At 42.4% G+C, this 25405-nt stretch overlaps 1 protein-coding gene across 4 annotated transcripts in view; it reads right to left on the bottom strand.

The window, feature by feature from the left end:
- camsap2b (calmodulin regulated spectrin-associated protein family, member 2b) overlaps window positions 1–24057 on the bottom strand; it is a 51518-nt gene extending 27461 nt beyond the window's left edge. For all 4 annotated transcript variants that reach the window (XM_015957101.3, XM_070541721.1, XM_070541720.1 and 1 more), the window contains exons 1-2: window positions 23695–24057; window positions 10878–11137 (exon numbers count right to left, since the gene is read on the bottom strand). In XM_015957101.3, coding sequence (XP_015812587.3) covers window positions 10878–11137; window positions 23695–23833 — 399 coding nt within the window. In that variant the 5' untranslated portion in view covers window positions 23834–24057. The remainder of the gene's footprint in view (window positions 1–10877; window positions 11138–23694) is intronic.
- Between the last annotated feature and the right edge of the window lie 1348 nt (window positions 24058–25405).

Genomic DNA, 25405 nt, shown 5'->3' with positions numbered 1-25405 from the left:
ACAGCACTTTAGAGCGGCAGGAGACACACCATCAGAGCCTGGGATTTTTGTGCATTTAGAGTCTTGAATTGCTTCCTACTGGCCAGGGGAGGCAGGTTTTAGATCAGAGACTAGCTTCTGGGAGACGAGCAAGGCCAGATGATGCGTTTCCATCATGGTTTCCATTGACACTTTACATGACTTCCAACGTAAAACTCCAAATTTGCAGCTGAGACAGGAAAATGCATGAATGCAGCAAAAATGGGTTTGGGTTTAGTTATCGTGAGGAAATAACAATTTCACATGGAAAAAACTCCAAAACATGGATTTTCCATGATATGGAACAAATTACAGAGCCTCTAATTAATAATTTATTTTAACAAGTCTCACCTCCATTTATTATCATTTAAAACATCATTTATAGCTGAACTACTCTCATGGCACTCTGAATCACTGCCATCATGTGAACGGCTTTATCAGCCATCAACACAAAGCTCGACATTCTCTGGGCCTTTCCAGACTCATTGCAGCTCGGTCAGACCAACAGACCTCCCCTTCCTTTTCCTGTCGCACTAACAAAACCTTAACACCAGTGAGTGCATTAGTATAAGCTGCTGACCTAAGCATTTACAGTAGCTAAATATCAAACCCAACAAGACAAATATCAGAATCCAGGTGACTCAGTCTGAAACAAAGCGCCCCAGAGCACACGCCTCTATTCTCTGCTCCAGCGTCCCACATAACAGCAGGTGTGAACAAGTTTTTCCTTAAGAATCAGACGTACGATGAACCGCTTTTGACTCGGAGGTGTAACTGGCGTCCGCAGGGATGTCCAGTTTAAACAAACAGTGTCCACATAAAACAGACAGCTGGAAAACTAAATCCACGCGGAAATGAGAGAAGATACTTTAATCATCTGTAAATTGTTTTGTGCAACCGCCGGTCACGCAGCATTTCTGAACACCGCCGCTCTATGTTTTTACACAGAGGAAGTGTGATATGTTTATGAAACAGTCTGACAATGTTGTTTTCAGTTCAGGCAGCTTCGGGATATTGCCAGATATTTCACATTGTGTGCATTCTCCATCAGAAATACTGCAGAGCATCTGGATCACAGCTGGCTGACAGACAGATGAGAAAACACAGGCTGAGCAGCTTAAACTGAAAGTGGAGATTTAGAAAATTAAAGTTTCCATTAAACAACCATTCAGCTCATTTGCATAAAACTCTGGAATCTTGTGCTAAGAAGTGTGTGTGTGTGTGTGTGTGTGTGTGTGTGTGTGTGTGTGTGTGTGTGTGTGTGTGTGTGTGTGTGTGTGTGTGTGCAGAACTCTGGTGTGAAAAACCAAGAGACCTTCACAAGAAAGTGAAATAGAAACCATCAGGGTAATTCCACCTTTAAAGACATTTTTCGTGGTAACTTGGGATGAATGTTTCAACAAAAAAATAAAGGAGGTCAGTTAGAAAATTAAACAGTGACAAAAATAAAGAATTATTAGATAAGTAATGAAAGGAGATTTTATGCACTTTTTGCAGAAACAACACTGTTGTGTAAATTAAATAGTATTAAAAGGTTCCTACTAAATAGCATTAAGACATAATAATGCATGACAAAATGTGAGATTCAGAAACGCTGACGCTGAGGTCTTACGTTTGTCTCGACAGAGTGAATCTTTTTGGGTCTGAAACGATGCAGGGAGGTTAGCGTGCAGGCACTTCTGTAGCACATGAAACTCTTAGAGCTTATAATAATATAAGGAGTATGCTGATTAGTTCAAATATTGATGCAATTCTAATTTCATTTACCAGTGTTATCATGCAAATTCACAGTTAAGAAGAAGAAACTGACTTCCCATTGTTGCTGGATGATGACACAACACCCAAAAAACGAGACGTTGTGGCTCAGAATAAAAGTCTGATGACAATTTGTTCCTCACTATCCATGAAAATATTGAAATAGTCATTTTATTTGTGTATTTAAGGCGTACGTCCTGCAAACTCTTCTTCTGCTGCCGTTCCTGCAGCTGTAGAAGAACGTCTGGATGGGGACTGCAGCACAGACTCTGCCATAAGTGCAGATGTCTATGAATTTTTCACAAATACAAAGCCTCTTATTTTTTGCAGTTACATGATTAAATGATCTAAAATGTTTCTTTAATGACAAAACTCTGATAAAATTAGGTCTGCAGATTGACTGGCCTCTGATTGATTGTCCAGTACCGAAGAAAGGAATCTTCCCAAGAAGTTGGGCTGTCTATTGCATGTTTTACAAAGACGAAAGGGCAGAAATTAAATTAGGAGCAGAACAGTGCCCTAGAGAGCTTGTAAGGGACCACAGAGGTGCAGAAAGTAAAACAACTGCTTCTCTGTTTGAAGAGCATTTTTGGATCAGGGTTTCCTCCTGAATCAACTGTTTAAACAGATCTGAAATTATTAGTTTAGGTTCTTGAACATAAAAAAGACACATAAAAAAGGTGGACCCCCACTCAAAAAATATAAATACATTTAAAATACAATATTTTAACACAACGTTGTTCCATCTTCAATCAACCAAACAGATTTATGTCAATTCCACTGAGTTACACCCCGGCGGAATACAACTCAGCAGACTCCAACGGTTTTCTTACACTCTTGATGACTGATCTAAAACTCGTTAGCCCACTTAAAGTTTGTGTTCAACTGCTCCACTTTTTTAAATGGTGACTCCTATCCAGAACTTACATGCATGTGCTTGTTTAAGTTCAGAATGCTGAATTAATGAGAGTGCACGAGACGAGAGAAAGTAGAAAATTACTCAAGGGAGCTAGCTACTGCTTATTCCTTTCTCCACTGTCAGAAGGACAAGAAACCAGTGTTGACTCTGCAGTATAAATTTAAAAGCCATGTGCCGCCTGTTATGTCTCTACAAAGACCTCTGGAGTGTGTGTGTGTGTGTGTGTGTGTGTGTGTGTGTGTGTGTGTGTGTGTGTGTGTGTGTGAGTCTAAAGCTCTTATAGTGACAGACACGCCTTATAAGGCTGTGCAGATGGCAGACGCAGGTCACATACAGCGGTCCAAAGCTGCAGCAGACTCATGCACACCTCTAAAAGAAGTGTCAGTATTTGTCCTCTGCTGCTGCTGTAGGGCTCTGCAAGTGTGTGTGTGTGTGTGTGTGTGTGTGTGTGTGTGCCCTTCAAAAGGCATCCATGGGAGGGAAAGACACAGCTGAACAAATATATTTCTACACAAACACAATGAGTGTTTTTACTGTGCCAAACATCATGTTTATTGGCGTGAGAACAGGGGGAGTCGCTCTGCAATTCTTCAAGATCAAAAATGTTTCCCTTTCACACACACACACACACACACACACACACACACACACACACACACACACACACACACACACACACACACACACACACACACACACACACACACACACACACACACACACACACACACACACACACACACACACACACACACACACACACACACACACACACACACACACACACACACACACACACACAGAAACACACTTCTAAATAGCTGTCAGGCCTCCTGCAGTACGCACAAGATTTGTCTGTTCTTTCCAAATCTCCTGTCTGATTCTCTTTGACTGTTTTGTGTGTCTTGTAGATGTCATTCCACATTAAACTGTGTGTGTGTGTGTGTGTGTGTGTGTGTGTGTGTGTGTGTGTGTGTGTGTGTGTGTGTGTGTGTGTGTGTGTGATTGAGGAGTAGTGAGGGGTGTCATGTGTGCAGCAGACGAGCCTATGAGACCCCACCCTCCACAATGCTGCAGTAGTGCACATCACATCTTCCTCCTCTCCTTTTCTACAACCCTCCCTTCTCCCTGTGAGCTCCACATGCCTCCTCCTCCTCCGTTCTTATTCCCTTTTCTCTTCCTTAACCCCCCCTTTTTCCAGATGGTCATTAACATAGCCTTTTCCACTGGTTTTCCTCATAAATGCATGCCCTCACCAAAAACATCTTTCCTTCCACCTTTTCACAGCTCGTGTCTGTCTTCCCTTTAAATTAGTTTTCTACTTTCTACACCCTTTCCTCTTATCTTTTGCTCTACTTCCTCCTGGATTGCACCCAAATGGCAGCTCCTAAACTCCATCCCCCCTCCAATCCCCTCCTTTTCCTCTCATTCACCCTCTGTCATCCTGCAACACTCCTCCTCCCTGCTATGAGTTATTCCTATGTAGAACGATGTTTGGAAACCATGAGGTCATCATTTTCTCTGCAGAAATTCCACAATCCATAAAGAAAAGCCTCAGCTACAGTGTCACCGAGGTTAACGTGCTGAGTCCACAAAAAGACACAATTGATCTGCTTTAGAGAACCACAGACGACTCGATAACCAGGAGGATACATACGAAGATGAATGAGTTTAAGGGTCAATTTTTAACACTAAAACTGTAGCTATGCCACTTGAAAATGCACAGAAAACAGGAATGGGACGTCACATGCACTTTTACAGGTGTGAAAGGACAAATCAATAGTCAATAACAATACGACACTCATGAAATGATTTAAGAAATGAAAGGAAAGGAAGAAACAATGAAAGACATTCAATGGATAAACATAAAGGAGAAAAAATGGGTCCATATTTGCGTATCTGCAAACAAGTGAAAGTCCTCTGATGGTGAAATAAAGAACAACAAAGAAAAAAGGTAACAAAGAGAAAGAGACACCAGAGATGAGCTAAACCGATGGCAGAGAAAATAGTTCACTGCAATGCAGACACCTTTAGGTGTCAGCAGAAGTGCCCTGTCTCCTGCCATCTGCATGCATCAGAGCATCTGCTTCATACTTACTCATTTCATGAGTTAAACAACACAAATGAATTATTTCTGCTATTTTCTAACATCCACCAAAAGGAGAAAATGCGAACACAAAAGGGAACCATGTAATGAACAGAAAACACCTGTTTGTGCTTGACAGCATACATTTAGGTATATGAAGTCTTTAAATCTAAAAAAACATAAATCAAATCATTAGTTTCACCAATAAGATTTTATTCATACTGAAATTTTAACGTCACGCTCCTACACCAAACAAACAAAAAAAAGCTTCTCTGTGGCTTGTGCTGAGCCATGTTTGCCTGTTCTGTGTGTGATGATACAGAACCGTGACGGTGAGTAATGGGTTTACTTGTTATTAGAGCTTGTTTTGCTCTCAGGAGGACATACCTGCAGGTATGCACAGCTAAGTACAGTAAATACACACAAACATAATATAAACGGCACATCATCCATCCCCAGGAAATGAACACACTGGTAAGCAGACAGTGACACACTAGAGCTTAAAGTTGTTTGCCAACATGATTTATGTAATTTATCAAGAGCAAAGTACAACATGTCTCCTGGGTTCATCTTTCTCTGTTTTTTGCATGAAAATACAGAAATATGCCAAATAACTGTCCAGTCACATGAGCTTCAACTGTTCTGAGGCTCAAAAGTCTGACCTTTTGGGTCATGGAACCGTCAATGAACTGTGCTAATGTATTTTAGTATATCAATCAAATAATCAAAGCTTATTTATAAAGCGCCTTCCTGTCGGGAAGCCCAAGGCGCTGAACATGGTACATGAGAAATGTGAAACATGATGAATAAATCGAAAATAAAAGCAATTCATATAGTGCAAAAAAGGTAAAACATTAAAGTAGAAGACAAATGGGTAAAACAAGGGATAAAGTGATCAATGAAAACAGGGAAATAAAATCAACATCAAAGAGGGCCAAATTCAAACCTGTTCAGGGAACGCCAAGCGGAGGAGGTGGGTTTTTAGGCAACTCTTAAAGACTGGCTGAGATGGGGACAGCCTAACTGAGGCTGGCAACTGGTTCCAGAGTGACGGTGGTAGGACTGAGAAAGCCCGGTCCCCTGTCAAAACCTGCCATCAGATCTAACAACAGAAGCACCACGGATGTACCCTGATCTAGTGATAGACAGATATCATTTAGGACCCTCAGTAGAGCCGACTCTGTACTATGGCCAGACCTGAACCCTGATTGGAAAACCTCAAACAGATCAGAGTCAGCTAAATGTGAGACCAGCTGCTGATAAACGACTTTCTCAAGCGGTTTTGATGTAAAAGGCAGGGTAGAGATAGGCCTGTAATTTTCGATCACAGAGACATCAGCACCAGGTTTCTTCAGGGTCGGCCGAACAACTGCTGCTTTCAAAGCAGCTGGGACCACACCTGTGCTGAGGCTCCCATTAATAATCTGACCAAGTGATGGGCCAAGACACGGAAAGGCAGCCTTCCAGAGACGAGGCGCAGAACCTCAAGTGGAGGGCCAGATGGCTTCTGCCTCGCAACAAGCTTACTCAGCTCAGAATAAGAAACAGTATTGAGGGAGCTCAGGGTGGGTGGTGATGGAGGAACTGGAACAGGGTCAACAGAGTTACCAGAAATAGCTGCTCTAATGCCTGATACTTTATGAACAAAGAATTTGTGGAAATGTTGAGAGTTTCCAGCAGCTGTTGGAGACATGAAGCTAGGCTCCTGATACACCAGAACAGAGTTCAGTGTTTTGTAGAGAATCTTGGGATTCTTAGAGTTTGTTTCGATGATGTCTGCAAAATAGGCAGTTCTAGCAACCCTCACTGCATCCTGATAAGCAACCAGAGATGCTCTGAACAACTCACACGAGACCTGTGGGCAGTGGTGGCACAGGAGTTAAGTGCTCGCCCCGTAATCGGAAGGTTGCAGGTTCGAGCCCCGCTCAGTCTGTCGCCGTCGTTGTGTCCTTGGGCAAGACACTTAACCCACGTTGCCTGCTAGTGGTGGTCGGAGGGATCAGTGGCGCCAGTGCTCGGCAGCCTCACCTCTGTCAGTGAGTCCCAGGGCAGCTGTGGCTACATCGTAGCTCATCACCACCAGCGTGTGAATGTGTGTGTGAATGGGTGAATGACTGGTTGTGTTGTAAAGTGCCTTGGGGGGTTCCAGGACTCTAGAAGGCGCTATATCAAAATACAGGCCATTTACCTGTAGGCCATCCTTTTTCCACTTTCTCTCAGAGGATCTACACGCCCGCCTACAAGCCCGTGTGACATCAGAGAGCCAAGGCTCCCTCCTAGGCCTAGACTTGCAAAGCTTGAGAGGGGCAACCACGTCCAGGACCTGATTACAAAGTACATCAAAGTGTTGTGAATAGTGATCAATGTTGGATGGATCTGGGTTAAAGGTCTCTAACCTTACAGACATACAGTCCACAGACTTTGCAACAGCAAGATTTAACAAATAAAAATGGAGGTTTTAAAGGGGACCTAGACTGCAGTCAGTCAGTAATCTAATGCTGATCTTCGAGCCTCTATAAAGCACGTAACATTTTGTTTTGAGCTTAAAATGTCCCAGGAGCCCTAAGAAATGGCCAACTACAACATGCATAGTAAGGCTCATTATAAAAGACCCAGTTTCCCCACCCACTTCACCTGTGTGTGTGTGTGTGTGTGCGTGTGCGTGTGCGTGCGCGTGTGTGTGTGTGTGTGTGTGTGTGTGTGTGTGTGTGTGTGTGTTGGGGTTTTTTGAAGAGAGACAAGTGAAAACAGAAACTAAACTACAGTCAGGGTTTCTCAGGAAGTCCCCACTCAAGCCTTATATACCATTGAAAACAATATTTGCACTACATATAAATAATTTGATAGGTTAGCACTCCTGCACATGTTCCGTGTTAAATTTTTTATATATTTTGTGATTTTCTTTCCTGTTCGTTTGTTCAATAAATTTCTGAAAATAAATATGTCCCCACTGCAGCAGTGAGTCAAGAATGAGTGTGTGGCAAAGACAGGCTGCTTGTATAAGGGTTGTAGAAGGCTTGCAGACCAACACTGAAGAAAAGTACCAGACTACAAACTGTGGAGCTATCAGACATTCACTTATAGAGCTCCAGACGTCACGTGACTCTCAGAGAGTAGAAGCCATGTTGGCAGGCAACAAAGGTAAACAAAATTAAGGGGATCGGCTTGGATTTTACTTCGTCGGAGTTTACTTCACACTTTAAAACTGAAGAAATCGTTTTATATAGTCAGAAATTAAATAGACTAAACATCTCCGACCCTTACTGTGCCCCTGGGACACTTTTTAAAAACACCAGAAGCTGTCGGAGGGAACTTCTTACCGGACCTGGCCAGGGAACGCCTTGGGATTCCCCCGGAGGAGCTGGCCCAAGTGGCTGGGTAGAGGGAAGTCTGGGCCTCTCGACTGAAGCCTGGTTTATGCTTCTCCGTCAGCTCCGCAAGGGACAGACACGCACGGATTGACGGAAGCGTTTTGCTCTCATACTTCTCCGTCTCCTGGAGAGTGTTGCAAAGCAATTGCCCGGCAGGACCACAGAGGGCGTAGCGCTGTTCTGTGGTATCCTGTCATGTATCGGTCCAAGATAGTGTGTTTATATTGTGTTTTTTGTACATAAGAGACTTTTAACACGGACATATTTGTCTCTCATTCTCCTCCACTTCGTGCGCTCCCCACCTCTAAACCCACGTTTCCTGTCATTTCCGTCCACAAATAAAATGCTTGCTGCGCATCTTTTCACTCCTCCAGTCACGGGAGAATGAAACGTTCATATTTTTAGAGTTTTTTCGCGAGATATTCTTCAAGCTTCTCCGTGTCTGCCGCTAGTTATCCTCGGCTCTCTTTGCAATGGCGGCGCTGTAAACAACAGCGGCGTCCTGACCAATCACAAGCTTGCGTAATCCGTCTCGTTCGACGGATGTTTAAAAAAGTGGCCTCGACTCCGTACGTACTTGCGTGCCCTACGCAAGGACGGATAATGGCGTTGCGTGTCTCCACACTGATGCAGACGGAGAAGCATAAATCAGGCTTTAGGTTACTGCCCCGCGACCCGACTCCGGATAAGCGGATGAAAATGGATGGATGGACAAATAACAGATTTACATGTAAGTAGTTTAAATAGAGTGCTGTGCTGTTTGAATGTATAAACTGAACGCCAAGAGAAATCACTAGTTTGATTTTTTTTCCGTGAATAAAATAAATATGTCAGGCAGGAATGTCTCAGGATCTGTCTGAGATCTGACTCGGTGAGACAGATAATAGCAATCCAAAGTGCTTTTGATCTGACAATTGATCAACCATTGCTTAAAAATGAAATACAGCTTAGCCGGTTAATTGCTGTGATCATAAGACACCTAAATGGCAGCACGCAGAACTCACGAGGCAACGTTTTACGTGATGTTTACTTGTTGCTATGAGTAATAAGACAGAAAAAGCCACGCCAAAATAAGTTTAGGAAGCCCACTAAGAATCGTAATAAAAGCATTTAAAATAAATACCATACACAGTTGAGGAAACGTTGGTTTAAGTACCTGATACAGTATGAAGTGGTCACTGCATAAGCGAAAACCTTTACTCTTGGGATCCCACAGTTTCATTTTAGCCCGGTCACTAGTGGGTTTTATTACAATGATCCAATGTTTGCGGCACTCCGGATCTTGGGGAATCCTGTAGATGGCTCATTCTTTATGTCGTCCGTGTCTGTTCTGCATCCTGGGGCACAACAGAAATCTACCATATTTCCCATTTGATAGAGTTTCCTGACAATAACAAATAGCCCAGCTGCGGGCTTCTGCCTGCCAATATGGCGCCGTTTCGATTTGAACTGTTGCATGCCGGGAGAAGTGACGTCAACTCCCGGAGCTCTATAGTCTGGATTTTACCAGTATACTCTGAAACCTGAGTGGTGAGTGCTTGTTTTTTTCTCTTTGAACAAGGCTGTTGCTAGATGAAGCTAACAGCAAGCTGGTGCTAACAGAGGCCCGGCTTAGCGTGGCACTGCGGTAGCATTGCTGCGACCAGTAATGCTGACACTGAAGTGTGTTGGAACATGTAGCTGTATAAAGGAGTGGTTTCAAGGAAGCGCTCAGAAAGCAGTTTTTCTCGCGCGTTTTCCTTTCTAATTTACATAAAAAGTAGGTCACACACGGCTTTGACTTTATGGCATGCTACTTTTGACCACCCAAGCTGTTATTATTCAACAAGGAAATTATGGTTTACATTCTAGGTTTTCTTTAACTTCAAGAAACAAGAATTTCAAGTCAAAAGGAACTTACAAGAAAATGTAAGTATTCCATTAATTACATTTCTAAATCAGTCTCAGCCACCAACACACAAAAAGTAAACTATACGTAACTACCTAACCCAGAAACAGAGGCCACAAGGAACCAATGGGCCCCCCTAGTGGCTGGTTACAGTATCAATTTCCCTTAATTTTCCCTTCCCTCTCCATTTAATTTAAACAGAAACAAAAAATAAAACGGAAAGTATTTTTTCCTTAAGTTGGTTCTTGTTGATTTGCATTGTTCTTGTTGCATATTCATATGTTCACATTTCTAAAAGATTTAGTTTTAATTGGTCATAAAAACATGATTTTGAGTGGAGGAGTAGGTGCAACTTTCAGCGTCATAAACTGCTGCACTACTGCTCCAAGACAAGATTGTGGCTCTGGAAGAGGACATTTTTAGGCTTCACGTTTGAACAACAGATTTAAATATGTAGACTTATATTACTGGCATGCCGGAGATGTTCAAGAAATCAGCATTTGCTCTCAAATTCAGAATTAGTGCTTTTCCACAGCATATCCTTTACATTTCTTCTTTTCTGGGAAGCCCCCCCCCCCCCCCCGCCCCCCACCCCCACCCAGATTTCTTGTTTATACACCACTATGTGGTAAATTACAGTCAGATCTAAATCAAGCTTTCACATATCAAGCTTTCACATATCATGCATGTTTCTATGGTTACCGTTAAACATTCATTGTAAATGGGAATTTACACATATTCAGTATAGAAAGAAAAAAAAACTGAGGAAAAAACACACGGACATTTATAAATCGCCATAACAACAACAAATTCCACTGTGTTGCACACATTTCTACTCACCATGTGTATGGGTGTACTGGTCAGATCTCTCTCTGTCACCAGCCTGTCTTGGTCAGTGACGTAGAGGCCTTTCTGAGCCAATGCCTGAATGACAGCGTTGTGTCCCAGTAAAGGTTTGACAGCATCACTGCGGAGGATCAAGCTTCCCGCGCGGCAGTACAGCTCTGCAGACTGAAGGAGGCAGGCCACTGGAGGCTTCAGGTGTTCCTGCTTGTACTGGTCCCTGTAGAAGGGCTCAGCCAGTTCCTCTGGTACAGCATCTAAAGAATACAAAGAGTTAAAGTTACTGTTCTTCTATTAACAAATTCAACTGAGCAGAAAACTAGAAAAATTAAATGTGGGTTATTGAACATTAGGTCTATTTTTTCTAAGATTTTGTTAGTTAATGGCTTGATTTGTAAATGTGATTTCTTTGCTCTCTCTCACAGAATCCTGGCTGCAGCAAGAGGACTATGTTAGTTTAAATGAGTCGACTCCTTCTAATTATTTAAATCATCATATTGCTCAAAGTGCAGGGCGAGGAGGAGGAGTAGCAACCATTCTTCAATCAGACCTCTTAATCAATCCCTTACCAATTAATAGTTAGTTCTTTTGAACATCTTATTCTTAGTTTTCCTAATCCAGACTGCAAAACTGTAAAACCACTCTCGTTTGTAGTTTTGTATCGACCATCAGACCCTTACTCTGAGTTTTTGGATCAGATCTCAGATGTTTTATCTGATTTGGTGCTAAATAATGATAAGGTCATAGTAGAGGGGGATTTTAACATTCATGTGGACATTGAAAATGATAGCCTCAATGTAGACTTTAGTAATATCTAAGGCCCTGTCCACACGTAGCTGGGGATCTGCCAAAACATAGATATTTTTCTACGTTTTGGCCTGTCATCCACACGAAAACGGAGTTTTTGCACACAAAAACGGATCTTTTTAAAAACTCCAGCCAAAGTGAAGCTCTGCGTTTTCTCCGTTTTGGGTGTCTGCGTGTGGACAGACAAAACCGGAGTTTTTAGGTCCGCAACGTCACTTTCCGCGACAAAAAAAATGCTGACATCATGTGTGCGACCTGTGTTTACACTAGCCGACAGCATGGATGCCCTCAGAGCTGCGCTCGCTTTATCAATTGTCCAAGCGCTTTTTGCTTGTTTGTTTTTGCAAGCGGAATTACTGCTCCTTGCGGAAGACCACAGACGAAGAACGAGGTTAAGAACGGGGGAAGTACTGCCGCCTACAGGTCTGGCATGTCCATAACAACGTATTTATCCGGGTGGACAGAGTTTTTTTTAAACGAGGTGGTGTGGATGCAAGTTTTTGGAGGGGCGGATATTCGTTTAAAAAAAAACGGCTACGTGTGGACTAGGCCTTAGACTCAATTGGTTTTACCCAAAGAATACATTGCTCCACCCACTCCTGCCATCATACACTAGACATTGTGCTGACTTATGGCATTGAGGAAAATATGAATAATCCTAAATTTTAGTACAGTTGCCAAATTTACACAGCATCATAGCTCTGAACCATCTATTCCCTTAGCCCTCAGCAGCAACGACTGGGATTTTTCACGAGTAAAATTAATTCTATTAGAAACAAAATCATTAGCATCCTTCCTAATGCGATTTCTTCTTCCTCAGTAAGTGATGCAGCATCAGAGGCAACTGTAGAACCTCATCTGTGTTTGAACCGTTTTGATCCAGTTGAGCTTTCAGAGTTATCAAAAATTATTAGCTTAATCTAAACCTTCAGCTTGCATTTTAGATCCAATTCCAACCAAATTATTTAAAGATGCATTTCCTTTGGTTACTGCCCCCATTCTAGATATAATCAATCTATCCTTAGTAAATGGGTACGTAACACAGGATTTTAAGGTTGCTGTAATCAAACCTTTATTTAAGAAACTTTCTCTGGATCCAGATGACCAAATGAATTATAGGCCAATATCTAACCTTCCATTTTTATCCAAAGTCCTTGAGAAAATAGTGGCCATCCAAGTATGTGAGCATTTAAACCCTAATGGTCTGTTTGAGGACTTTCAGTCTGGTTTTAGAGAGTATCACAGCACTGAAACTGCATTAGTGAGAGTTACAAATGATATTCTCATGGCCTCAGATGAGAATCTCGTGTCTGTTCTAGTCTTGTTAGATCTGAGTGCTGCCTTTGACACAGTTGAATACAATGTTCTTTTAGAAAGGTTTGAACATGTTGTAGGGATCAAAGGAACAGTGCTAGGCTGGTTTAAATCCTACCTGTCTGATAGATTTCATTTTGTAAATGTACATGACAAATCTTCTTCATACTCCAAGGTAGGGCGGGGCGATATGGCAAAAATGGAATATCACGATTTTTCCAATATTTTATCACAATTTCAATTTTATCACATTTTATCATTTTTTATCCATGAATAGCATAACTTCAATTGTGTATTAAAGAAGAGAAACATTGAATAAATAAACATTTATTCATATTAGGGATAATCAACACAGTGCTAACACACTTATATTTTAAACTCACACCAGAGATGATAAAAGCCCTGAGAGAAACAATTACAAAATCAGTTTTTCTCGTTTTTCAAGTAACTTAACATAAATTAAAATCGTAAACATATCTAAAGTGCAAACATGTCAATTGCAAACGTATTGTGCAAACATTAACTTGTTCAAAATACTATGTAGCTCCCAGTTGCTTATGTAGTGGATAGTTAAGCTCAAATACGGCTCTGATGTGCGGCTGGACCAGAGATCGCTTGTGGTAGCAAATAACTGCGCATTCTGAATATTTTCTGCAGCTCTCACTTTGCATTCAGCGTACATGCGTGGAATGACGGTGTTCGAAAAATACTTGCGGCTGGAAAACTCGTAGCGCGGATCCAATGTTTTTATCATGTTCTAAAATCCCACTCCTACTGTTCGCACGGGACACAAATCTTTAACCAAGTGGTACGTCACTGCATCTGTCACGCTGTTCCATCGTCTGCTGTCTCTGTCATAAGGAGTGAGTTTTGTGAGTGTTTCTGTTAGCGTATGCTGCCTGGAAGAAGCACTAGCCGCTGCCGCTGCAGCCACAGGCTTTTTAGCTTTAGCTGCCAGCTGGCTCTCATTGTATTGTTTGGGATGCCTTCTTGTCAAGTGATTAAACAAGTTAGTGGTGTTGCCATCACTTGCCTTGACACTCTCCTTGCAAACTTTGCAAATGACGTTTCGCTGCTCTTTGACATCTGGTGAAAAACCAAACCAGTTCCATATAATGGACGAGGCGTTCCTCTTCGGAACGAAAACCTCGTTGTCGCTCTCAGCCGCGGCCGAAGCCATGTTTGTTCACACACAGGTGAAAACAAGCGGGGCACTAATATATTACTATGACTCACTCTGATTGGTTAAGGGTCAAACAAAGGTGTGTCATTCGCCTGGGGTAAGTTCCATTTTCATTCAGAGGCAGAATTTCAACAGCAGAGCTGTGAATCGTGATAAAAAGGTCTCTCAAAAATGACAGACCATCAGATGTGTAGATCGTAAAACGGTCTAAAATCGTCATATCGCCCAGCCCTACCTCAGAGTTGGAGGAGCCAACTCTTTTCTCGATCCCTTCACACTTGGCTGTGAACCAAGCCAGTGCAATTTAAAGTTTGTGGCTTGAAGATGGCAAAAGAACCACATCATCTGCAAAAGAGTAGAGATTAGATGGACCTCAAAGATGACCCTAGCAACCACAGCAGACATGATCATAAGACTTCTACCTCCACAAGATTTGCAAGATGTGGGCAACAAACTTCGTTCTTTGGTCTGTGGACCTTTGACCCAATAACCAAATTCAAAAATACCCACTAAAATTGTTATGTGGTTTCCGTTTTTGTCCCCAAGAGGAAGGTGAGTCTCCACAGTCTGGGTAAACACACACACACACACACACACACACACACACACACACACACACACACACACACACACACACACACACACACACACACACACACACACACACACACACACACACACACACACACACACACACACACACACACAGTGTTGAGTCAAGAATAACAACTTTGTAAAAGTTAAGTGTGCATGAGCCATGCATGGATTCTTGTGTGTGTGTGTGTGTCTGCGCGCGTGTGTGTGTGTGTGTGTGTGTGTATTCTTGGAGTCATTTCCTCTGCCTGTCTCAAAATCACTCCGAGGGAAACAAAAGAAACTGACTTAAAGGTACAGCTTTTCCTCCAAAACAAGTCCCGCGTAAACGTGAGAACTAAACAGTCTCATGAATCAAAAGGGTTCAGAAAAATAAAACCTTGTGATCAAACCTCTGCAGTTTTCCAGTGGCTGTGGTGTGAGCAGCGTTACCCATGTAGCCACACGCTGTGATGAAAAGCGGTATTTAAAGCAACAGGCTCATGCTAAACCACTTCAGAACAAGCCCTTCTACATCTGACCTCATTCCATGTGTACAGTAACTTGGTAGGGAGATTTTATTAAAGCTGCTTCACAACCAGCAAGATGTGACATGACACAACAGCACAGAGAGCAGCGCTTCTATAGAGTTGTAAAAATCTGCCTTGTCAAGTTTAGATTGTGCTCTTTGTGTCGGCCATCAAAGAGGAAACAGACAGGAAGTAGCTGCCACAGGAAGTCCAGGCATGGAGAAGACTGCTCCCCTGAAGACCCCCTGGGACCACAACTCAGCACAAACAAGCTAACGGTTAGCAGTGTTCATCTCTGCTGGTTTTGTCAACTTTGTTTACAAGTCAGGACAAACAAAAAGTAGAAAATTGGAGTGTTTATTGCGGGGATTCAATCATCTTTGATACAAAATATTATTATCATGAAGCGAGGTTGAAAACAGATCCTAAAAAGCTGTTAAATTGGGGCCTTAGGGCATTGAAGCAATAAAACGGCCCGTTCTGACATGAAAGAACGCCAGCATACACAGGAGACTAAAAACTCAAGCAGAAAAGTTCACACTGTTTCTGTGCACTTTCACCAAGAACTTTCCCCAAAATAAACTTTTCTAAATGACATTATCAGACTATAAAAGCCAACACTGATTATGGCAGGCTAGTCTACTTGAAACGTTCTTCTGAGCTCTTAAAAAATGTCTTCGTAACACCTGTGATATGTAACAACAGCAGTAACACCTGGAAAGCAGGGTTTTGTTTTGCTGAGAATGCATTGGAAATATTAAGTAACCCAACATCCCCTGAGTCAGCCACTGACACAATATAGAAGTGCTTATTATAAGGACACGTCACTGAAGAAGCATCTCTACCCTGAAAACAGCATCTGTGAGTTTCTGTCCATTAAGAGTGAGCATCACCTGTAATTTTAGTCTCAACTGTTGCCAGATAACACACAGAACACGTGCAGTAACCATAAGCATGATCTACGTTGACTCCAGCTTTAAAATAATGAGTCAAAAGAATACTCTAAATGCACGTCCATTCCTTATGTCCTTCTTATCGGGGTCACAAAGAGCTGATTTCCATTGAGCAAAAGGTGGGGTACACCCTGAACAGGTTGTAGTTATTTCTATAGGTGCAAATCAGTGAGTTATACTGCAGCATTATAATTTGTGGAATAAAGTCACAAATAATATTTGGTTTAATTCAGTTCAATTAAATCATGCAGGCATTACAACCTCATGGTTTTATGCGAGGTCGTGTCCGTCTGTCTGTTCTGTTGTACAGACCTACTCACCCTCACAGTCATGGTTTTGTTTCAGCTTCAACTTCTGTGTGATGACCCCAAGTTTTTTATAATAAATATTAATGATCAAAACTGTGAACTGGGAAGCCCTCAGAGGTTAAAAAACTGTGAAACCAAATCAAGATTTAATTTTTAAACTGCATGTCATCGCCGTTTCACTCTGTTTTCTGTCGTTATTGCTGGATGAAAGGTCTCTAATGCTAAAACATTTAAAGAGAATGATAATTATTTAAAATCCAAACTATAACGATCGATTCCCTCAAACATCAACTGTTGATGCGACACAGAAGTAATGGAGCTCCATTCAAAACGTTCTTGTACCAAGTGAAATTTGAAAAATTAGAATATGGTGCCTTTATTTCAGTAATTCAACTTAGGCGCAATCCCAATACTCGCACTGTGCTCTATGGTCCTCAGCGTAGTGCACTTGGATGAAGTAGGCTTTGAGTGTGTAAGACACAACTGTGCAAATAACTGCCGAATTGGTCAGTGAATTTTGTGTCATCAACCACGACGCATGCCGAGATGCCGGTGTTCTGACTATCCGTGCTTCCTCGTCGAATATTCCTAACTCTGCATGCTACAACAGTTTCACTCTTGTTTACAGTATAGTAGCAAGCTTATTAAGCACAGTTAATTTTAAATAGGTGATATTACTCACAAAAATAGAACCGTAGTATAATTATTAGCAAAAATATAAAGTGTTGTGATTTATTTATGAAAAATAGTAAAATGGTAAGCGGCCTGTATTTGATATAGCACCTTCTAGAGTCCTGGAACCCCCCAAAGCACTTTACAACACAATCAGTCATTCACCCATTCACACACACATTCACACACTGGTGGGGATGAGCTACGATGTAGCCACAGCTGCCCTGGGGCGCACTGACAGAGGCGAGGCTGCCGAGTACTGGCGCCACCGGTCCCTCCGACCACCACCAGCAGGCAACGTGGGTTAAGTGTCTTGCCCAAGGACACAACGACAGTGACAGACTGAGCGGGGCTTAAACCTGCAACCTTCCGATTACGGGGCGAGCACTTAACTCCTGTGCCACCGTCGCCCACGAAAGGCTATGAAAAGGATTAAGTTTGTCATGATTATGTGAATGACGGTAAACAATGGGAGAAATTTCTTGTTTACAGTATAATGACGATATTTTACAAGCCATTTAAAAGCTAACCGTCAGGTCAACATAAAACAAGCAGTAATATAACAACTTCCAGAGGTAGTGCGTCTCTTCAGGTAAACAGCCTGAGATGCAGTAATCGGTCGCGCATGCACATTTCCCCAAAGTAACATATCGACGAGTAGCACGGATAAGCGGAACATTGGTTGCTGTTTGCACTATATATATATTTAAAAAAAATCTTTATTAACAACCTTCACACAAACAATTGACAAAGTTTACATTCATTGCTGTCCATGCTAAATCTCATTCTAAAACATTCAGAGCATGAATAAATATCATTAATCGTCTTAAAATGAACGTCTGTAGTTAGAAAATACATATTTTCAGAAAAGGCACTTGAGCCATTGTTCTTCTTCTCAAAATTACTACGCAGCAATGGATTGTGGGTAATACAATTCACCCAAGTCTGCTTCGATGGGGACTTGGGCGAAGTGCGACTCAAAGAGCATGGTCAAATTCTGCGCTTGAGAATCGGGACACCCTACACACTCGCGTATTGAAGGGCGTAAGACTGGAAGTGGGAGTATTGGGACTGGGCCTTCCACTCTTGCGCCTTTCAATTGCGCAAACCCGACCAGGGGTGTGAGTGCGTAGGGTGTACCAATTCTCAAGTGCGGAAGTTGATCACACCCCTTTTGCACCCTTGATATGCATTTCACCCAAGTCTGCATCAATGTGGACTTGTCAGTACCCCCCCCCCCCCCCCCCCCCCAATGCCACGACTGAAAACATTCCTAGGAGAAAAGCCTGAGCCATGCTTCTGCGTCAGCTCCACAAGGGACAGACACGCACGGATTGACGCAAGCATTTTGCTCTCATACTTCCCCGTTTGATGAAGGGGTGTTGCAAAGCAGTTCTCCGCCAGGACAACACGGCATAGCATAGGTAGCAGTACAGTGACATCTTACTATTTCTCTGGAAATCACTTCCGTGGTCTGAAAAATGGCAAGCAACATGAGAAAAAGAAGTTTGATAGAGTTGGGACTGTGTGATCTAGACGAAGAAATGCTTATCTTGCTGAAATACCAGCGAGAGCATAAAAGGAGACAGCGACATCGGTGGGATGTCCGTCCGCTAAACAGGTCTAGGCAGACAACAGGCGAATGGCGTCATGAAGGAAGTGATCTCAGGTTTCTGGACCGACCAATCACAAGCATGCGTTCTCTGTCTCATTCGACGGGTGTTAGGAAAAGTGGGCTCGACTCCGTACGAACTTGCGTGCCTGCCGGGGGGCCTATGCAAGGATGGATAATGGCGTTGCGTGTCTCCGCACTGAAGCATGACTCAGGCTAAACACTGGAGGTGTCTTACCCACAGTCCATTGCTGCGGGAGAATAGGCTCAAGCTCCTTTTCTGAAAATATGCATTTTCAAATGAAAGTAGTTAATTTTAGGACGATTAGTTGATGCTCTAAAACATTTAACCAAAGCAGCAATGAATGTATAAATATTTCAAATAATTGCTTGATTATTTGAAAGTTGTTAATGTTTTTTTTTTGAGTAACACAGCGACCAGCATCCTGGCATGCATTGCGATCGATTACGCAATGCTCCCTGTCTCAATTCGGCAAGTATTACTTGTTTACCACACACTCAAAGCCTTACTGCTCACTTCCTCCAAGGTAACTTTACTGAAGACCACAGTGACAGTATTGGGATCGGGCCTTCGACTGACAGACCATTTAGGATCAGGAACCTGTTGCAGGTGTTTTGGATTCATTGGCTGATTAGAGTGTGGCATCGATTGCTGCAACCCAAAACAACAAGAGTGACATTTACTCCACTTGAATATGGTGAAAGAGATTGAGAATGCAGCAGTAAGACTGAAACGTGTAATGTGATGTTTTCAGACACATTGGCAGAGGCAATGTTTGTCCAGTTTGTAACCATTTAAGACAGGGATGTCCAAAGTGTGGCCCAGGGGCTATTTCTGACCATCCGAGCAATTTTGTACGGCCCCCTTGAATTTCTAGAATGATGAATTTTGTCTCTCCAATAGGATGTGGATATAGATCACCACTTTCTAAAATGTTTATGATCAGACTTTTACTTACAAGCCAATTTCGGATTTATTTTGAGGAGTACAAATTAAAACAATTATATAAAATACTATTTTTAAATTAAGAAAATCACATTCTTGTGCCCCCCACTGACCTCAAACATGACTTTTTTGGCCCTCGTCTTGAAAAGTTTGGACATCCCTGATTTAAGGACTCTAGATGGTGAGAGGATTTTAAAAGGAACTCTGGTTATGAGGAGGTGTATGTCCTAATAAGCCACACGTTTTCTTTTGTACCAAAATATGTTGTTAGAAACACACAATATATTGCTGTTTATTTATAAATATTATTTAATTATTTATTTAATATTTATATTTATTTATAATATTTAGTACATTTTTGACATACGTAGGACGCCATGTTTTTGGCACGCAATGCACTCTGGGGGCGATGACGTATATTGATTGCTCTTGGAAGAATAGCTATTGACGCTAGTGTTTGTTTACGCGCTCCTCGTATTAATAACTAAGTAAAATGCTGCATTGTGCTGCTTTTGGATGTAATTTCCAGTCAGAGGGCAACAAGGGGAGCGATGTGAGTCTAAATGGCAAGAAGAGGAGAAAGCAATGGGAAGATGCCTGTGGACCGACACAACTTCCCAAAGATCCGCGGCTGTGTTCCCAACGTTTTTCTCCTGATGCGTTTGAGGCTTATAGTCGACCACAACTACTTAAAGAGCTCACCAGAATGGCTGGGTATAAGAGATGGCGGAAACTAAATGCTTTACCGACCATTTTCCCACACAAGGAGCCTAAACACCCTTGGAGAGACAAGAGACGCTGGACGCTCTCCTGAGCCGACAACCCGCTCCCGCAGCTGCCGCTTCTGTCACGTTCAGCGAACCATCGTACTCCCGTCAGTAAAACAAGCAGTAAGTGTGGCAATCCAGTGTTCTCCAAATATATAATATCTGCAAAAATGATTAAAGTCGTTTCACTGAATATCCTAATCATCTATAAAGCGCACGACAGCTCTGGATGCTAATAATCTCCAAAATCATTCATAAATGAATAAGTTTGATCACACGATAGCTTACCGTTAACTTCTGCTGACACAAATGTGAGCACTCTCCCTCTCGGTTACCATGGAGACTCATTTGTCGCACAAGCACCACCGGTTTTGTCCTGCTCTCGCTTCATCCTGCCCTTCTTGCTCTTCATGTTGACGCTCGTTTTGTGAAACACGGTCAGTGATGTCCTCATTAATGTTTCACTCTGGTTCAAATTGAAAAGGCTGAACAGATGACATGTTTATGTCACTGAACAGTCACTACAGGGTCCCAAAGCCGGCCTGTGCAACCGAGGTACTACCATGTGATGTCACTACCCAGCGTGCATTGCAACGCTAACAACAATGGCGACCTACGAGTTAATCGTGTTCAAATAAAATGTTTACCTGCTGCTTAAAAAAACCTGCATGAATAAATTCTGCTTACTGCTGAACAAAACCAGGTGCGTTTAAAAGTCCACTGCACTAACTTTGAGCCAGTGGGACCACTGTTGCTTCTGACCACCTCCAGATTCAAGCCACAGCTCACTGGTTCTATCTGGGCCAAAGAGGCTCTGAGGAACGCTTATGAATCAGGTCACAGTTCTCGGCCACACTTGGAGCTGAAACTGTGTCACTGCCAGAGAGCTGGAACAGAAACAGCACGTTTAGCAACAGGACATATTGCTAAATATTGGCTCTCTGGAAAGGATTTTTAGCTCTCTGAGGATAATAATCTGCAGATTTTGGCATTCAAAGTCTGATCAGGTGCATTTAGGAAGTTTTCTGTTTCTAGATTTGTTTCTGTGTCAGTTTCAGAGATCCAAGTACGAATCATCAGTTTGTGAGTATCTGCCGAAAGGAATGGAACCGAAAAGAACACATCCAAGTTGTCCTAAAAGTTTTTTTTAAATATTTTATTCATGTATGTTTTTCTTTCTATATTTCTGCTTCAATAATGTATCTCTCAAAAGCATCTTCAGGAAGTAGACCGATGAAAACATGTTAATGATAGGAATAAAAGCAGCCTTGTTGCTCATATTCCAAATGTTTATTTCCTCAAAGACGAGGCTTGCACATCACAGCCACAAGATCCCTCTTCCCACCTGCAGAGCCACATCTGTAAGGTTGTGATGAGGAGTTCTACCATGTGAAATACCCAGTTTGCACACATGCCTAGCAGCTCTTGCACTGCCTTTGCTGTCCAGTTTTAAATACGTCCAAACTGCATTTTTGCTATTCTGAGGCAACACTTTACTTCTGCATTAGCCTGTTAGCTAACAGCTTCATGTTATGTATGTGTTGTCCGCCATGCAACGATGACTATTGATGACTCGCCCCATAATTAGAAGCTGGAAGGTTCGAGCCCCGCTCTGTTTGTTGCTATCATTGTGTCCTTGGGCAAGACACTTAACCCCACTTGCCTGTTGGTGGTGGTCGGTGGCGCCAGTGCTTGGCAGCCTCGCCTCTGTCAGTACGCCCCAGGGCAGCTGTGGCTACATTGTAGCTCATGCCCACCAGCGAGTGAATGTGTGTGTGAATGGGTGAATGACTGATTGTGTTGAAGCACTCTAGGTGCTACATCAAATACAGGCCATTTACCATTTACCATTGTTTTATCAATCAAATGATAAATGAGCCGCACTTGTGTCTTTCAGAGTCAGAGGACTACAAAGTGCTTTACACTACAGTGTATCATTCATCCATGCACACATTTACATGCTGATGAGCTACATTTTACCCACAGCTGCCCTGGGGCACACTGACAGAGGCGAGGCATTAAGTCTGAGCATTTGAAAATCATTACGATTGTATAGATTTTTAATTGTCCGACCAGATGAGTTTTTACTTCTTAAGATTTAAACTAGGCTGCACAGTGGAGCAGTGGCTAGTGCTGTTGCCTTGCAGCAAAAAGGTGCTTGGTCCAAATCCCATCCTGCAAGGAGTTTCTCCCTGTGAACACGTGGGTTCTCTCTGGGTACTCTGGCTTCCTCCCGCAGTCCAAAACCATGACTGTTAGGTTGATTGGCATCTCTTAATTTTCCTTAGGCGTGAGTGTGTGTGTGCTTGGTTGTTTGTCCTGTATATCTCTGTGTTGCCCTGCGATGGACTAGCAACCTGTCCAGGGTGTACCCCGCCTGCTTGCCCGGAGACTGCTGGAAATAGGCACCTGTCCCCACGACCCTGCATGGACACGCTGGTATTGACATGAATGGATGGAAGATTTTAAACTAGTGAAAATCAGATAATTAGTGATTTTTCTGTACATAAAGGTTTTTGTTACCCAGACAGCTCTCCTTTTCTATCTGGTCCATCGTTTTGATCCATATTGTAAATATTTAAAAATATGAGCTATTTCTCACATGAAATCCTAATTTTTAGCATTTTAACTATTTTTTTTTTAGTTTTATGCTCTTTGTATGAACTAAATCAAGTGCATGTATTCAGATACAGAGTTCTAATCCTAAAGCTGAGGTAGTGACCTTGTATCTGTGACCACAGAGTAAAGAGAAGAACCTTTTGGATGTTATGATGTTTGACCGGAGTCCTGCTTTAGCAGCAGGTGAGGACAACCTACCCTCTGATGGGATGAACACCTGAGATTTTAGGATTAATATGAAGCCAGTCATTAAAAACAAACAAAGAAGTAAAAAGTCTAGTCTTATTACACTAAACAAAACATGTGGTTTAGTTTTATGTAATCATCAGAATGTGTCTTCATTTAGAATAACTGAATAATCGTGTCACAGTGAGAGCTTGATTGCATGACACACTGTTTATAAAATCCTCCCAGCACGCCTCATTATCACACATGTCGGATAATTAACAACGTTTTCTTCCCATTTCCGCATCCTGCACGGAAAAGGCACAGAGTTTTGCGCCACCTACCCGAGCCGAACGCCTTGGCCACCAGCCACGTCAGGCTGCAGGAGATCTTGGCCCTGGTGAAGTCGTAGTGGTCAAAGCTTTTGATGGCAGGGACGATGAAAGTCCTCCTCATCCCTCTGTCGTCTGCAGCATCTCCCATCGTCCTGCTGTGCGTGTGTGTGTGCGTCAGGCTCGGTCAGCCGGAGAAGCTCCTCCTGAATTCGGATGACATCGCGTCCAGAGGAATTCGATGCAGTGAATTTTTTTTTCTGCTGGAATAAAAATCTTTGGCTGGTGTTGGGGATCCTGACAGCTGAAGGTTTAAATTATCCCCATCTTTAGTTTTATGTCCGTCTGTTTCAGCCGCACACCGTGACAGCAGGGCGCAGTTCGGAGGCAGGATTTCTAGATTTCCTCTATTATTATCCTCAGGTTGTCCAACATAACGGAGCAGCAGAAGAAGGACAGCTACAATCCAGGTCCAGAGGACAGTCCCCGTCCCGGAGACAGAATACACAAGCTGCTTGAGTCCATGTTCTTCTCCCTTTTCTTTCCTAACTGTTTTCCCCTCCTTTTTTCTGCCTCTGCGCTTTTCCTGCCGCACCGATCAGAGGATGGGGCGCACTGCGCACGCGCGATCCACCCACCCGAGCCTTTTCATTCCTGACAAAAAAAGTCAAACCGAGGCGGGGTTCGGTGTACGGACGCCTTCTGACTCAGTCCCAGGTGTTTTTCATAAAAGACGTTACTGACGCTCGAACTGGTGACTCGTGACTTTTAGACAGAAATTTAAGGAAGTTTGGTGAGTTTAAACAGAAATTCAGTTTTATTTATATTTATTGACATTTTCAGAGTTAACTGGCCATTTTGTTCATGCCTTAAATAATTCCCAAAAATAGGCTATGTTGTGTTCGCTGTTTGAAAGTGATTACTCTAATTTCCCTCTGGGATTAATAAAGTACTTTAGAATTTTGAATAGAATTAGAATTAGCTACTTTTTTATATCAAAATTCGCATTTTTTCATTTGTATAATTCTGTTTATAAAATAGTTAGTGTGTGTTTTGGGGAGGGAGGCGGTGGTTGGGAATGAGATTATTTTAGTCTGCACTAAAATAACATTTATACTAATGTGAGTGAGGAAACGAACCACATTTTTACCATTGACTATATAAATAATGGATAAACCCTCTGTCAGCACCAGTAGGTTTCTGAAGAACTGAACGGTGTATTCTACAGGTGACATCACAGCGCGAGTGCTGCTAGGTGCTCGTACTAGACAAACAAACCACATTGGCTAATTGAAAGAACATGGACAGAACACTTGGACGTTGATTAAAAAGAGCAGAATCAAAATTCAAACTTTTATGCTCAAACAGTTACTCGTTACTCACAGTGCTCAAGTAACATTTTCTCTAAGTTCTTTTATTTACTTTTAGGTTATTATTTGTGTCTGGTCAAAAGACTTTTCCGTCCACGTTTGGATGCTGTTTGGCTGCGATGGTCAGCTGGACTTCTTCGTTTACATCGGGGCTTCCTCCTGGATACCTCCACCTCTGAGAGTGTTGCCAGTATCGGCTCTTCATTTTTAGACGTAGGACCTTTCCCACCAGCAAAATGCATGGAACCCCTTCATCTGCTCCATGCTGAAGATCTGCTCTTCCACCTAAATACTGCCAACCGCTTAGCTTCGTTTGTCTTTAGTTTGACCCATTTACCTTTTCATGTTGTTGT

The sequence above is a fragment of the Nothobranchius furzeri genome, chromosome 11, assembly GCF_043380555.1.
Source record: "Nothobranchius furzeri strain GRZ-AD chromosome 11, NfurGRZ-RIMD1, whole genome shotgun sequence".
Classification (NCBI taxonomy): Eukaryota; Metazoa; Chordata; class Actinopteri; order Cyprinodontiformes; family Nothobranchiidae; genus Nothobranchius; species Nothobranchius furzeri.
Note: the sequence above shows the minus strand (reverse complement) of the source record. Positions and strands in the feature narration are given on the sequence as shown.